Source organism: Nyctibius grandis, chromosome 3 (assembly GCF_013368605.1).
Source record: "Nyctibius grandis isolate bNycGra1 chromosome 3, bNycGra1.pri, whole genome shotgun sequence".
NCBI classification, from domain to species: Eukaryota; Metazoa; Chordata; class Aves; order Nyctibiiformes; family Nyctibiidae; genus Nyctibius; species Nyctibius grandis.
The window spans coordinates 87,405,164-87,419,839 of record NC_090660.1 but is presented as its reverse complement, the minus strand read 5'-3'; the positions used below and the strand labels follow the sequence as shown (position 1 = coordinate 87,419,839).

Here is a 14,676-nt window from a genome sequence, read left to right as displayed (position 1 = left end):
AGAGGTTAGATGTACAAGGTGTTAGTTAAAGAAATAACAAGTATTTAAAAAATGTTTATTACAAACCGTTCTTGCTTTCTCCAATGAAGTTTTCTGCTCTGTAGAAGTGTCCACTCAGCTGCCTGAGTTTTTTTCATATACCATGAATACTGAAAAATCAATTACTGACCAAGAAAGTATGTATATTGACATATATAAATACACACTTTAAAATAAATACATAAAACAAAAAGCTAAGTATTTTTACACTGCATATCATTTCCTTAATTTGTATTATATCCTGTACATTATCAGAGTTTCACTGGATTATGCACATCAGATTAGATATGAATAATCTTGGCCTTTTCTGGAGTTGCTCACATTTGTAACAAGGTGGTTCTTTAGGGAACCAGCTGAGGGAGACTAAGATCATTGTTCCATTTTCCATTAAAATTCTACCTCAGTCAGCCTACAAAACTCAGATTCCATAGTCATCAGGAACTTCTAAATGAGTGATCCTTCACTCACACTACACTTCCTGCTGCTGCATCTCAAATATAGAAACACACACTTGTACTCCCCTATTTACATTACAGTAGCTGCGTAAAAAGGAACTTTAAATCTCTCTGTAGCCCATGTGTTACTACTCTTCTGCAAGGCCATAGCTGAGAACAGAAAAGGAAGGGCACACTCCATTAGAAAGATTTTGTTTGTTTCTTTGGACAGCAAAACCTTAAAGCAGGCAGGGATTTAAAGTGCTGGAATTGGTCCCAGTGAAGACAAATTAGAAAGCTGAAAGCAGAGAAGATGGGTAGTAAGTCATCTTAAATTGCATTCAAGACATTGCATTGCTTTGTGCAATGTAAGTCTCACTACTGTGGATATGAGGTATGTGTTCACATTATTTGAAAACATAGGATTGCAAAGAAATCTTTTTAAAAACAACTGAGCAATGATGAAATACAAAACAAATGGATCTGCTCACCATGTTTTGTTTACAATACTCTCCTCTATTCTCGCTCATCTTTCCACTGTACATTTCCATTCCTCACATTTTAGAGGATAAAGCAACACGATTTTTAAATTTAAGGCAGAACAAGCCAGAAAAGACAGGCCACCTCAGGCTCTAACATATGAATCCAGATGAAAAACATCACTAAGTTAATACAACACACAAAAAACAAAAACTAACAAGGCAGCAATACATTCAGAAAAACAGGCCACTTCATTAGCTTGATACTGTTATGCCACACTTATTCCACCAAGCAAAATGTTTATGTGGTTTTGGTGGTTGGTTTGTTTTTAAATCTGAAGCATGCCCAACCTTCTAAATAAAGCTGCTGCAATCAGATGTAGGAAACTAATAGTTAATTTCACTACTTTGAGAGCACTATGCTTCCCCTCTTCCCTAGCTATCTATTTCCAGCAGGGACAGCCTTGGAAACGGTTTTCTATTCATCAATCCAACAAGTACAGCTCAGACAGTGGAAACAGGCTCCATTACATTAAAACACCAATATATTTCATCCTGATTTTCCACTATGAGTATTTCGCAAGCAAAGACAAACTTAATCTGCCTGTGTTCCATGTCAACTACACGAGCCCATTCTCAATTGGAAACTCGATTGCGTCATTTAGCTGCTTCACGACCAAGCTTGTAAGATCTCCTCTGAGCTTAACATACCTCCTTAGCTTCCAACACAGGGCAGATATTCATCTGGTGACGTTGAACACGGGCAGGGTTAGCTTGCCTTTGCAAAAAGCTGGGTAAATGCATTATTAGCTGAGCTTTGTCTGAAAGCCCATCCAAAATTTGGTGGTCTTGTTACCAAATGGATGATTCAAGGCAATAAGCACAAACCTGTTCTCCAAGGGTTCAAGAGAAATCAGCAACGTGCTTGATAATTGGCCACAAAACAGACTGCAAGTAGCAGTGACTTTGATCAATACCAACCTGTACTGGATCTAGTTCAATGACTTAAGACAGAATGAAATGAGTTTAAATTGTACTCATTTAAAACTAGATATTTTAGATACAAATCAGAATGGAGAATTCATACCAAGCCTTTATTGTCAAGGCTACTGATCAAAAAGTTTAATGCTATTTTATTCCAGAAGTTAAATATATTACAACTGTATGTATATTATTTGTTAGATTTATTATACTGATGACAGTAGGAAATACTCTTTTTTGTTCACTGAATTAATTGTTACTGTCTTTTTTGGACCTATTTAAAAAAAAATACATTTTATTTGCTCTATTAACTCCCAAAGTGTCAGATTCAGTAAAAACTCAATTTTCCACTCGGCAGAAATCACCCCCAAAACCTTGGGTTTAGGCCTTTAGAGATCTAAAATACTGATAAGGTTTTCAAATAATATCTCCCAAGTTCTTTCTTTTACCATTCCCTTATTTTTCATTCTAGTTAAAAACATATCTAATATGACAAATTATTGTCCTATACCTAAAGTGTCTGGCGCACACACACTCACCTGCACTTGTTAGTCATATCTGCTGAACACAAACAAGAAACAGCAGCTTATGAACAAGAATAGACACTTCATTTGTCTTTAGGAATTCGCCTCTGAAGTATGTTTATTCACTGACATACCAGGCACAGAAGAATTCACCTGGTATTTTACTTAAAATTAGTTAACAGTTTATTAAACTCAGTCACTCACATAAAAAGTCCATATATTCATATATCCACAGAACCTTTCTCTTCCTTTACCTGCCCCAGAAAAAAAATAAACAGCTAAACAAAAAAAACTTCAAGAAAAACATATCTATTCCCATGCTGGTTGTTACCCACGTCATTTGGGAAAAAAGTCTGCACAGTGCATGAAAAAGAGAGATTCCATTATTTTAATTATCTTCATCTAGAGAAAAATAAAATAGTGCAATGTCTAACATGTGTGTGGGCTAAAACCCCATGGCAATACCTTGCTCCTGTAACACCCACTTCCTCAGACTTTTACTTTTGCACATTTGTATGTCTTTAACAGGATGATAAATGCTTTTTAAGCAGTAGCCAGGACTTGAAGAAGCCTGGATTCTTTAAGACTCACCAAAATAAATAATAACTCAGTCCTGCCTACCTTAGATATTTCTGGCTCCACTTGTTGTTTCTTGGGCGTCTCTTTTGACTCAGGACCTTTTGGAGTACTAGTGTTCTTAACAGAGGGTGATTCAACTCCTTCACCTTCAAGTTGCAGATTAATACCTTCTGTGGGGACAGGGTGATCAATACCATTGGGATTCAGATTGCAATGGATAGCTGGGAAAAAAATATGAGAAAGAGAAAACACTACTTAGGAAAGAAGAACCCAATGTTACAAACATTTATTACAAAGTACTAGGAAGTACCATATGGCAACCAGAGCTATGTCAGATCATGGCAAAAGAACTGTCTGTACCTTGACATGGATTCAGGGTGAGATATTTGAGAAAGAAAATGAGAAGCAATGCAGCACTGCATAAGGCTATTTAGTGCAGGCTACTGTGTTGAACTGTGCTCTACTGGATTCACTACAGGATCCAAGAACCTCAACTTCCAGCTTTTACTAGGGTAGGACAATATATCCCATGTATTCATCATTCGGCCATACCTTTTTTCTCTTCTAGGCAAGCAAGTTAAAGTTTTTCTATTACACTTTCAATTACTACAACATTCTAGGTCCTAAACAATGTGAGATAAGTAAGCTGTGCACAGCAAGTCGGTCTCTGCACAGAGTAATGACTTACCCAGCTGATTATCCCTCCTTCAGCACTTTGTCCCACTGCAAATTACCACCTACACCATCCTAACAAGCAAGAGGGATGTACTCTCTAGGAGCATATAATGAGGTGCGGACTAATGACAGCAGAATAAGGAAAGCAGCCGGAGGAAAAAATAAAATAAATGCAAACCATACCACAGAAATGCACATTTAGAACTATGGCAGTAGTTTAATCGTTTTCTGTCTGAGATTTCACCATTCCAGCACTGACATAGAGAGCAGCCTGAACAACCTTCTTGGCACGTGTAGCGATTTTAAAACGTGTGGATCCTGAGGCAACTTCCCCTTCATGCGAGTATCCGATTTTTGCATTCATGTTCCTGGGTAACTGCGCTACTTTTAGCACGACTCCTAATTAATGGTCCCAACTTCCCCTGTATGCAAAAGAACTTTGCTCAGATACAGTGGTGCAACGTTTGACAGACCTGAATAGAAACCCAAAACACAATGTAAAGCCAAAATAAAAGCTGCCCTTTTACTCTTGCTTGGCTTAGAAACAAAGGGTGGGGAGTAGGGAAAGGAATGAGAACTGCCAGTTTCTACCAGCTATGGATCAGCCCTTGAAAGCCTCTGACAGGACTCAGGCTCAAGCAGACGGAGAAGCACCTATTGAAAATCCATTCACCTGAAATCCCAGAGTGTTAATTGAAAACTTTGAGCCTAAATTACAGCAACTGCTTGGTGCAGAGTTAAAGGAAAGGCCAAAAAGTTGTTTTTTTCTCCTTGGGATTTTTAAAACATCCAAATATTTGTAAAAGATAAGTGATCTGTCCAAGTACTACAATACCTACACCTGCAAGCTAGGGATGGAAACATCTCCTAGCTTCAAGTCGAAGGAACATTATGAAGGATAATTCATTAATGACACTGAGTTATGCAAAGTAGCAAAGAATTACAACATGTTTTATTACAAATTGCAGCCATTCTTTACAGAAGAATGGAAAAATATGTCACTGGCCCACAGAAAACTAGTAAATGAAACTAAAAATGGGAAGCGAACTAAACTTCAGTCTCACTGTGAGTAGTTGTAGGGGATTAGGTCCTGGACTTCTTTTACACGTAAAAGAGACAGAGTTCCCTCTTCAAATAGTCAATTCTTTAGCAGACAGCATGAGAGGAAGAGAAGGAGGAATCACTACACTACATCATGTCCAGAGCTGAGCCCTGAAGAGACCTCATTCTGGGGAAGGAAACAGAAGAGATGAATGATCAGAGCTCCTGGAGGTGAGGCAGGGTTTCTACTGGCTACCCCAGGGACTGCCACAGGAGAAGGATTTCCAGCTAAAAATCCCTTCTTTCTCAAAAGGGCTCCTCCATCTGCTTAGGTCTTGCATAGTGAGTTGTGGATGTGCTTTAAAAGCACTGAAAATGCTCTGACAAGTGTTTTGGGAACTCCTGGGTTTCCCCTTCAGGCACCAGTTTCTCAAAAACAAGAGCATTTTTTATTTTAATAGGGAAAAAAACACATAAGGAAAAGGGGTCTGCAGCAGCCTGTGCAGCAGTTGTTCTTATCTGTCATCTTCCTGTCTCATTTTAGTAGGGCAGGCATCTGCAATTTCTTCCTGATACCTAGAGAGTTGCTACAGAGCCTCATTTCCCAAACCAACTCTAAGGAGCTCTTCCCCAAGTCTAGCTGCAGCTCTTCTCCTTGAAAGTGTCTTTCTCCCCTGGTTCAAACCAATTCTGTAGGTCGACTGAAGGCAATACAAAACCAAATCCCACCGTTCTGGCATTGCCTTTCACTGGTGAGGAGGGAAAAAAATACATGACTGTCTTCAAGTCACTCCTTTCCTCCTGTTGGTTTTCCCAGCTACATCACTGAGTCAATCCAAAACATAAATACTTAAACCTTAATACTGTTAGCAGAGGCATTTCCTAACTGTTGAGCCCTTTATTTCTAGGTACACACCATACCTACCCCTTCCTGGATTTTGGTTTTGTCATGGCTACGTGACCACAATGGAACTGAACTTGAACACAGCTGCAGCTTGATTTTTTCCCTTGAAGGATGTCTGTGTCAGAGAAAATGCAAAATTCTTTTCACATCTGCAGTGAAGCTAACCGGCTTCACCTGCTCTGGTTGTACAGCCATTATGGGGAGGTATCCAGAACCTGCCAAGCTGTTACAACGAAGGGGGTCTTTGGGGCTTTTAAGCTCCCATGGGAGGTTTCAAAGAGATACTATTTTGTGCTTTATATTTACATTAGTGTGTCTTAAGACACCAAAAATTCTCTCTCCCCTAGATCATATCCACCTATCATTATCTATCACCTCTAGTTATTTACCTACCTGAAAGAAACAAGTAATTACTAATGACTACTTTGTTTATCTGCCAGACCACAGAAAAGATGGATGTGATCCACCAAGACAGGCGTTTCTGCAGCCCAGTAAGGATGGAAACTGTTCTCTCAGTAGCCAAACTAATTCCCTCCTTCACAAAAAATGGAAGATATCCTAACCAACCTGTAAAAGTACTCCCAGCACATCCTCCTCCAGCAAGGGCTGAAAATCAGCAGTGAAAGGCACTTGGTACGGAATGCGATCCATAAAAATCCCTCCAACTGTCTTCTGCAAGGATCTTGCCTAGCTGAAGAGGAAGGCTCCTGCATACACCTTTGAAATGCTAACACAGCTCAGCAGCATCCAGAAACAGGCAGGTTTTAGCTGTCAGCCCCCTTCCAGTGCTCACTAGAGAGAAATCACAAAGCACAGTGGACACTGCCTGGAAGAACATTGCCAGCAGCAAGCTTCCTGTGGATTGCAACTCCTCCCTTCCCTGTGCCCCCAAACAATACAGATTAGGGAGGAGGGTGGTAGGGGATGGACAAGGAAAGCCTCCTGGGTTACAGGATTGATTTACCATGCATTACAGGGAGCAAATGATTCAGATTTCTGATAACATGGTAGCATAAGCATCACTTGGATGGCTTAAAAAAGAAATATATCACATGGCAAGATGCTGCTTGACTCTTAGCCCATCATTCTTTCAGGAGTAATGAATGTTAGCACTGTTTCAGCAATGCTTTATGTTGAGCTCCTTCAGGATACAAAAGAGAGAAAAAAATCAGAGAGGCTGCTAGTGCTGACATACATGCCCATTCCCTTTTTATTGAAAAGAGGTGACTGGTTAAAAGAAACACAGGCTGCCTCAGGGAAGACTTTTCCAAAGTTGCTGATACTGAGATGAGGGAGGGAGACAGCTTTTTTTATTTCACAGAATCACAGAATCATCTTAGTTGGAAAGGACCTTTAAGATCATCAAGTCCAACCGTTAACCCAGCACTGCCAAGTCAACTGCTAAACCATATCCCTAAGCACCACATCTACTCATCTTTTAAATACCTCCAGGGATGGTGATTCCACCACTTCCCTGGGCAGCCTCTTCCACTGCTGGATAACCCTTTCCATAAAGAAATTTTTCCTGATATCCCATCTAAACCTCCCCTGGTGCAACTTGAGGCCGTTCCCTCTCGTCCTATCACTTGTTACCTGGGAGAAGAGACCAACACCCTCCTTGCTACAACCTCCTTTCAGGTACTTGTATACAGCAACAAGGTCTCCCCTCAGCCTCCTTTTCTCCAGACTAAACAACCCCAGTTCCCTCAGCTGCTCCTCATAAGACTTGTTCTCCAGACCCTTCACCAGCTTCATTGCCCTTCTTTGGGCTCGCTCCAGCACCTCAATGTCTTTCTTGTAGCGAGGGGCCCAAAACTGAACACAGTATTCAAGGTGCGGCCTCACCAGTGCTGAGTACAGAGCGACAATCACTTCCCTTGCCCTGCTGGCCACACTATTTCTGATACAAGCCAGGATGCTGTTGGCCTTCTTGGCCACCTGGGCACACTGCTGGCTCATATTCAGCTGGCCATCGATCAACAGCCCCAGGTCCTTTTCCACCAGGCAGCTTTCCCACCACTCTTCCCCAAGCCTGTAGTGGTGCATTTCCTAAGGCTAGAGGGAGAAGGAAAGAGTTCACCTCTCTCCGTCACCCCCACCACAGTCTTGGCTTACCATACACCTGGGCTGAATCTGTTCTTTAAGGAAGACACACCTAGAACAAGAGTCTCAGCATGGGGTTAAGGCAGACTGAAGGGCAGAAGGAAAAAAAAAAGAAGCAGAGATGCAAAGTATCTCAGTCACAAAGCTAATCTCTCTTTGTCATGAGCCGTCTTCAGGTAGCCAGCTCTATTGTTTTCCTCTAGTGCTGCCTCCAACTCTCAGCCACACAGAGGGTAAGAAGCAAAGACTATGTGCGTACATGGGTCTGTTATTTCCTGTTACCACATAAAAATACATATTTCCATCTATGTGGCAGAGATGGAGCTCTTGCCTCCTTTTAAATGTCAAGACAAACCATAATTGCTCCCTTTCAAGATTTGTTAAAAGCAGGGAAATATATCAAGGTTTGGTCAATAATAACATACTATCTTCTTAAATCAGCACCTTATATAATTTTAGCTAGATAAGATCAGCACTAAACTCAGGATCGACTGTGCAAAGCAAAAGGGGCTGGGGGACTGACAGCACCCAGGGTTAACATCCTGTAGAACTGAGTCTAAGCAGCTCTTACAAAAGAATCACAAATCACCAGCTTTATCACAACTCAACTGCTCTGACCAGTCAGCTAAGGCTGACTCTTCTTAAATCTCTTTCAGGACTTAATGGCTTTCGTCTGGAAAAGATTCTACCTACAAAGTAGTTTCTTGCTAAAATACTTGTCCAGGCTCTTACTTCTTATTACCCTGGTATTAGCTAATGCTAGCTCACCCCACCCTCTGCACTCAGACCATTTTCCCACACCGCTGCTTAGACAATATCACTACTGTCTCAGCACCTCTTCACTCTACCAAATTAAATCCACCTCATCATTCCCAGACTTTAAAAGTCCATCAAGACACCAAACTCTACCTCCAGTATCAGCCCAATACCACTAGATATCAACAGTATCGTTAGATTTTGAAATAGAACCTTTTTCCAATATTCTTCCATACAACCTCAATATTCATATATCATCCATATGTCTCAGTAATACAACTCTTCATCCAGTTTCAGAGCACTTAAATTCTCCTTTCCCTGCTGAAAACCCCACCTAACAGCTGTGTCTCTCTTCATGCTCCCTAACTATTGTCACTTAACTTGGACTGAAAGCTTTCTGTGGTGGGAACTTGTTTTCTTTTGTGGAGGGAGGGTGGATGTTCTGTACAGCTCTGACTGCACAGCACCAAGCTCATGACAAATGGTGCTGGCAGACACCATAACAAAGCTCTACAGATTACATTTACAAAACAAACTATTATTTAAAACAAAGGTACTTAAGTGCTCTTGTACTCCTAGCTCAATGGTAGAGCTGAATCTACAGGAAAATATCCACTTTTCCAGAACTTTAAAGAAAAGACTGCTGAGATCTGCGAAGTTAATAGTCAAAAAACTCTGCAAGAAAATAGTAAGTGGAGCACCCAAAATGGAAAAATGACCACGTCTGTCCTAAAAAAAACTAGGGAAGGAACAAAATTAATGCAATACACAGTGTATTTTTTCCACATGCTAGAACACAAACCCAAGTCCTTTCCATGTAGACAGAGCAAGAGAATTTGTTGCCCTGCAGAAGCTGATACGTGTGAGCCGAGCTCTGTGCCCACGCAGGTCCCTTACGGCGTGCGTATGCAGTTCAAAAGGAGAGCTCGCAAGGCAACATGAATGTTCCCCTCTCTACCTCCCTCCCATACACTCCTGCCTCCCGGATGGCAAGCAGCCAGGAGACAGCCTGTCTGAGCACGCTTGATGGTACACAAAAGTCACCAAGGGCCATAGTAAGTTACTGGCATCTGGGGGAAGCCTTGCATTTTACTAGAGGGTACTCTGTGAATCCTGTCTTGAGAAAAGCCTGAAGGCACTCTTAAAAACACAGGCTTGAGATATCCAAAGTTTTGCATGGGCAGATGGAAAGTCTTTGTCTCTCCATCTGTAGGCTCGAGGCTTAGCAGATCAAAGCTATGATCAATCTCTACCTCTGTGCTCTCCACTGCCTATTGTGTCAAATGTTTCATAACTACTTGTTTCAGTGGGAATACTGCTGGCTGCTTAAAATTTTAAGCAGATCAATTAATGCTACATTAAAGAGTATTTGGCAAGTACTTGAGTTACATGCAATAACAATTGCTCTGTTCTAAAAAGCAATCAAGTAAAAATAGCATCTTCTTACTCATCTGCCCTGTTCTGTGTGCATCACAGTCATATGCTAGCTTTTGCTATTTGGAGACAAAAAGCAGGCACAGGAGATACCCATCAACCTCTAACAATCCTTAGAAAACTTTCATGTGTCAAATACTGGCAAACATGCAAGCTCCATTTTATGTATTCATGACACAGACTTAGCTGCACAATGCTAGGAGGTAAGTCCATACAATCCACCTGCTACTCCCACCATAAAATGCCACATTGTTGAAAAAGACAGACAGAAGTTAGTCTGTACAGCTGGAACATTAACAAACTCAGGTCAGACATAGCAGGGACTTTATAAAAAGGATCCAAATATCTTTTCAGTCACCTCAAGTTCTCATGAAGGTCATGAAGATTTAACAGGTATTTCCAGGAAACGAGATCCTGCAAGACCTTTGGACAGCAGCTCTCACTAGACCTGTTCCTTCCATCTCTGCCCAGTTCTTTGTCGAGGGCAAATCAAAGCTCCAACCACATCAAATTCTGCAGTCAGTGCTTTCAGTCAGACTTCTATACACTTCCAGATGCTGCATTTCAATACCGAGCAGTCAAACAGCATCCCTAGGCCTTTTTGCTTGCCATCATTCACACCTAGCTTTAACTGGGTTGATCAGATTCAGGGAGACATTCACACTGAGAGCATTGAGATGCCTGCTCAACACTGACCAAACAAGCAAAAAGGGTCCACCTTGCAAAGCTCTTCCCATATTTCCAGAAGCTTGTACTTCATTAGTAACTCTGAATATCCCTAGAAAACATGGGATTATTTCAAAGATTATGTCTTACCTAAGCAGTTGTTACCACTTCTACAATACTAAAAAACAAGATTAAAAACAGCTAATAAAGATGACTTTAATTTGTACTATAAAATTTAGCATTATTTTGACTATTTTATCTGGGAGAAAGTTTTTCCACAGTAATCAGTTTCTGTAAGTCCTATGGATGGTCCATCTGCTTCACTAATCAGTTCCTAGTTTTGAGAAACTTTTGCCTGTAGGAATTACTTCTCCATACAGTCCTATCTCCAGCTAATGTAAATCAGCACAGTTCCCCCAACCCATCACTTTGGACCAGCTGAAACCGCAGTCAAAGTTTCACACAAATACAACCTGCTGCTTACGTTGCCACCCAGTAAATACTGCTTGCAACCTGCTGAGGAGGTAACTTCAAGATTTTGCCCACTCTGTTTCTGGAACCTGCCTATCCAAGGGCCACCAAATCAGCAGTATTCACTGCAGCAAAGCAGCCCACCAAATCAGTCAGGACCTTTTCTACTTCAGTACAGATAACATGGATTTACCAGAAACCTCCTCTAAGGCTGAAGTCCCAAAGTACTTAGCTGAAGTATTATTGGTGTCTAGCTATGTTCTTCTGTTAGTCAGCATCAAAAATCAGCATCACAAACAGGCTGTGCCAAAAGCCAGGCCAGCGCTGAGCTGCGGCGTGCTTTTCAAACTGCTGCTACTGATGAACTGTACCCATCGGTTTGAGTTCAAAGCTCAGACATAGACAGCAAGGCTTGGCAGACACAGCAGCACACTGCTGTACCTTCAGGTCCCTCCAGAGAGTTGCTTGTCTTTCTAGCCTCTCTTTATCATGACTATTAATCATCTACTGGATTAATCAACTTAACAAATTATAAACTTCTTACAACATATTAATTTTACAATCAAGAGTTTGTCCAAGCAGTGGGACATGCCCTCCAGCTGGGAGGTATCTCGAAGGGCAAGAGAAGATACAGCTCTGCAGCAAGGAAGTGGACATTGAACCACATCAAGATGGGCAGGGAGGGCAGAGCTGTGGGGAGACAGGTGTAGGAAGATGATAGAGGCAGAAGATGGGCAGGGAGGGCAGAGCTGTGGGGAGACAGGTGTAGGAAGATGATAGAGGCAGAAGGGGATGAAGCGTTCAGAGGAGGGGTGTTCGTTTGAGTTTGTAACTGTAAATTTTGGAGTTTTTGTCTTTTTTACCCCTTTAGAATTATCATCAGCAAGACAAAATTTAAAGTAACTGCACTCCTGATGGATCTATCTCTGAACCTCTCCAGATGAGTAACTGGGTAGTCATCCCACAGTACCAAGCCAATTACTAATACAAGCCATTCACTCTCTCCAGAAGCAATGAAAAAGTGCCCAAAACTACAGCCAAAGACAAACAGAGAACGAGAAAAAACATGAGACAATCTATGAAACTCCACATACATCTCTTACACACACCTCAGCTGTTAAGAGGCAGCTGATGGCAGTGAGTCTTGTATAACATCAGAAATATACCAAGAAACCAGAAGAAATAACTTAGGAGTTTCATCAGAATCAAACTAAACTCATAATTTGGTTTAAGGCCATGCAAATCTTGAGTGTATAGAGAGAAGAAAGACTCCTTAGTTGTCTACAGAACATAAACACTAAGCCCAGAATAAGAAATCCTCTTCTTTTACGGGTTGAGTTTGCCTTTTAAGACCCTCATCCCACCAAGATACTTATACACTTAAGTTTAGTCACCTAAGAAATTTACTTGTGCATTTTTGACAATTTTCCTACTGAAAACTACTTATATTACGTATGGCACTTGCCATCCCTTATCTCATAGACTTTAGCAAAGGCAGTAAACATAAAATACAGTTTCTGTTACACCTGCTCTTCAGGAGACAGACCGCACATTATCACTATGCTAAATAGACTTTGGAGCCTCAGCAATGCAAGTGCTGCCTTTGTAACAGCAACAGGATTTCATGATAAAAAGCAGGCACAACGACGGGACAGCCAAATTATTTCTAAAGCATTTTCTCATTCCATTTTAATAAATGTACAGTTGGTACAAGCAGCTTTTGAACTCACACTGTCAACAAAGAGGCTCATTGAAAAATGGACCAATTCAGTGAATAAGTAAGGCAAGTCTACCACAAATCCTGCACAGGTATAGAGGAAGAGGAGAATACGGGCAAAGAAGGGGACTGGTGAGCTATGCAATTAGCTCAGAGCAAAATGGATCTTAGTGAACAATGTAATAAAGGCCAGTAACATGCATCATATGTATACAGGAACATCACTGGAGCAATGGATTACAGTACAAAATAGTTATTAATTTGATATGCAAACTAATTTCATCCTCTGTTAATAAGAAGGTTTGTCCAAGCATCTACAAAGCTTCTCCTGAAAAGGGAAACAACAGCTCTGGATTTCAAGTTTGTGAGATGCACAGACTTGCAATCAAAGAGGGTGCTACAGGAGATAAGAAGTACAAGTATGAAAACAAAAAAAATCAATGGGTAGATAGAGAGGAAGAGATTTACAATAATGTTCTTTCTGAAGGAAAAGTATCCACCATACATTGCAATTGTCAGTCATCAACTGACTTGGGCAACCTCCAGACTAGGTACCACTGTTGCCCTCTGAGGATTTCACAGTGAATATGGAGAGGGAGTAGACAGAAGGGATAAAGAACACACCTGGGTAAGAAACAAGTCTTCATTAGTTCCACTATTCCTGGAAGAAATTTGTCTTGCAATCACTGCTTAGGAGATTAGCTAGTCACACTCCACCGCAAATTACCTGTCTAAGAACACTCAGCTCAAGTCCTAATAGCACTACTACTCAACTCTATCATCAGCCAGCATTACATCAGAAACCTTTTCTAAACATTAGTGAGCCTATCCAGCATACAAAGCACGGCTCAGACACACACAGGTAAAGCCTTTATTATGGCATCAGAGGTGTGCTGTCTCAGACACGCATCACAGATCTCTGCCTTGGCCCTACTCATGAAAGCTGGTGTCTTCTTCTCTGGAGATATTCAAAATCCACCTGGACGTGACCCTGTGCAACGTGCTCTAGAGGAACCTGCATTGGCAAGGGGTTGAATTAGATGATCTCCAGAGGTCCCTTCCAACCCCAACCATTCTGTGATTCTGTGCTGAACATGTGGCACAGAAATGGCTGCAATCCAGCTGTGAATCAAGGCTTTGTTTCTTGTCCCATGAATGATGCACAAAGTCATCAAAATGCAAAGGCAAATATATTTATTCATTCTCACTAGCATAACTAGTTTGCAGTCTGGCAGTTGACTTCTGTTTTCAGTCCTGGCTTTCTCTCAACTGCCTAAAAGTTACCCCCCTTTATCATTGTTCGAGGCTACACCTTCCCTTGCACATTTAACTGAAGAGCCTGGAAATGCCTTCTTGCCTTCCCCCAGTAAAATTCTTCACCTCCTACTGCTTACTCATACCACTGTATCCTACTCACTCTAGTACCCCAGCTGATTTGTGTAGCGACAAACCGTTAGCTGAGAGCATGCAATTATTTTGCTAGAGGAAAATCCAGGAGAAAGCTTCTATTTACACACGTTACAATTCTTCTTTCTTTACGTTTCTGAAACAGCATTATTAAAAGTCTCTTTCTTGCTTTTACTAGGTTATTTGCAGAGAAGCAAACCAACTCAACTAAAATCCCCTCGAGGGGGGGAAGCCACAAAAACAGGGCAGAGGAGAGCAAATGAGTGGGGGAATGGAGAGAAGTAATGACCTGAATGTTCAGCTGAAGAGCAGGAGCTACCAAGGTTCCACATTATACAGACAGATAGGACCGCACTAAAGACAGGCTACAATCCACACCAAATGTCTTCCTCACGCCCTTCTGTTCAGTCACATACTCCCTGCAAGCATATTAGATCCTGTAACTGAATGCAGAGTTCACTTCAGC

The 14,676-nt window shown here is 41.3% G+C and overlaps 1 protein-coding gene across 4 annotated transcripts in view; it reads right to left on the bottom strand.

Annotated features, from left to right (window-relative positions):
* SAMD12 (sterile alpha motif domain containing 12) overlaps positions 1-14,676 on the bottom strand; it is a 195,094-nt gene that overhangs the window by 172,390 nt on the left and 8,028 nt on the right. For all 4 annotated transcript variants that reach the window (XM_068396367.1, XM_068396368.1, XM_068396365.1 and 1 more), the window contains exon 2: positions 3,079-3,257. In XM_068396367.1, the coding sequence (XP_068252468.1) occupies positions 3,079-3,257 (179 nt within the window). The remainder of the gene's footprint in view (positions 1-3,078; positions 3,258-14,676) is intronic.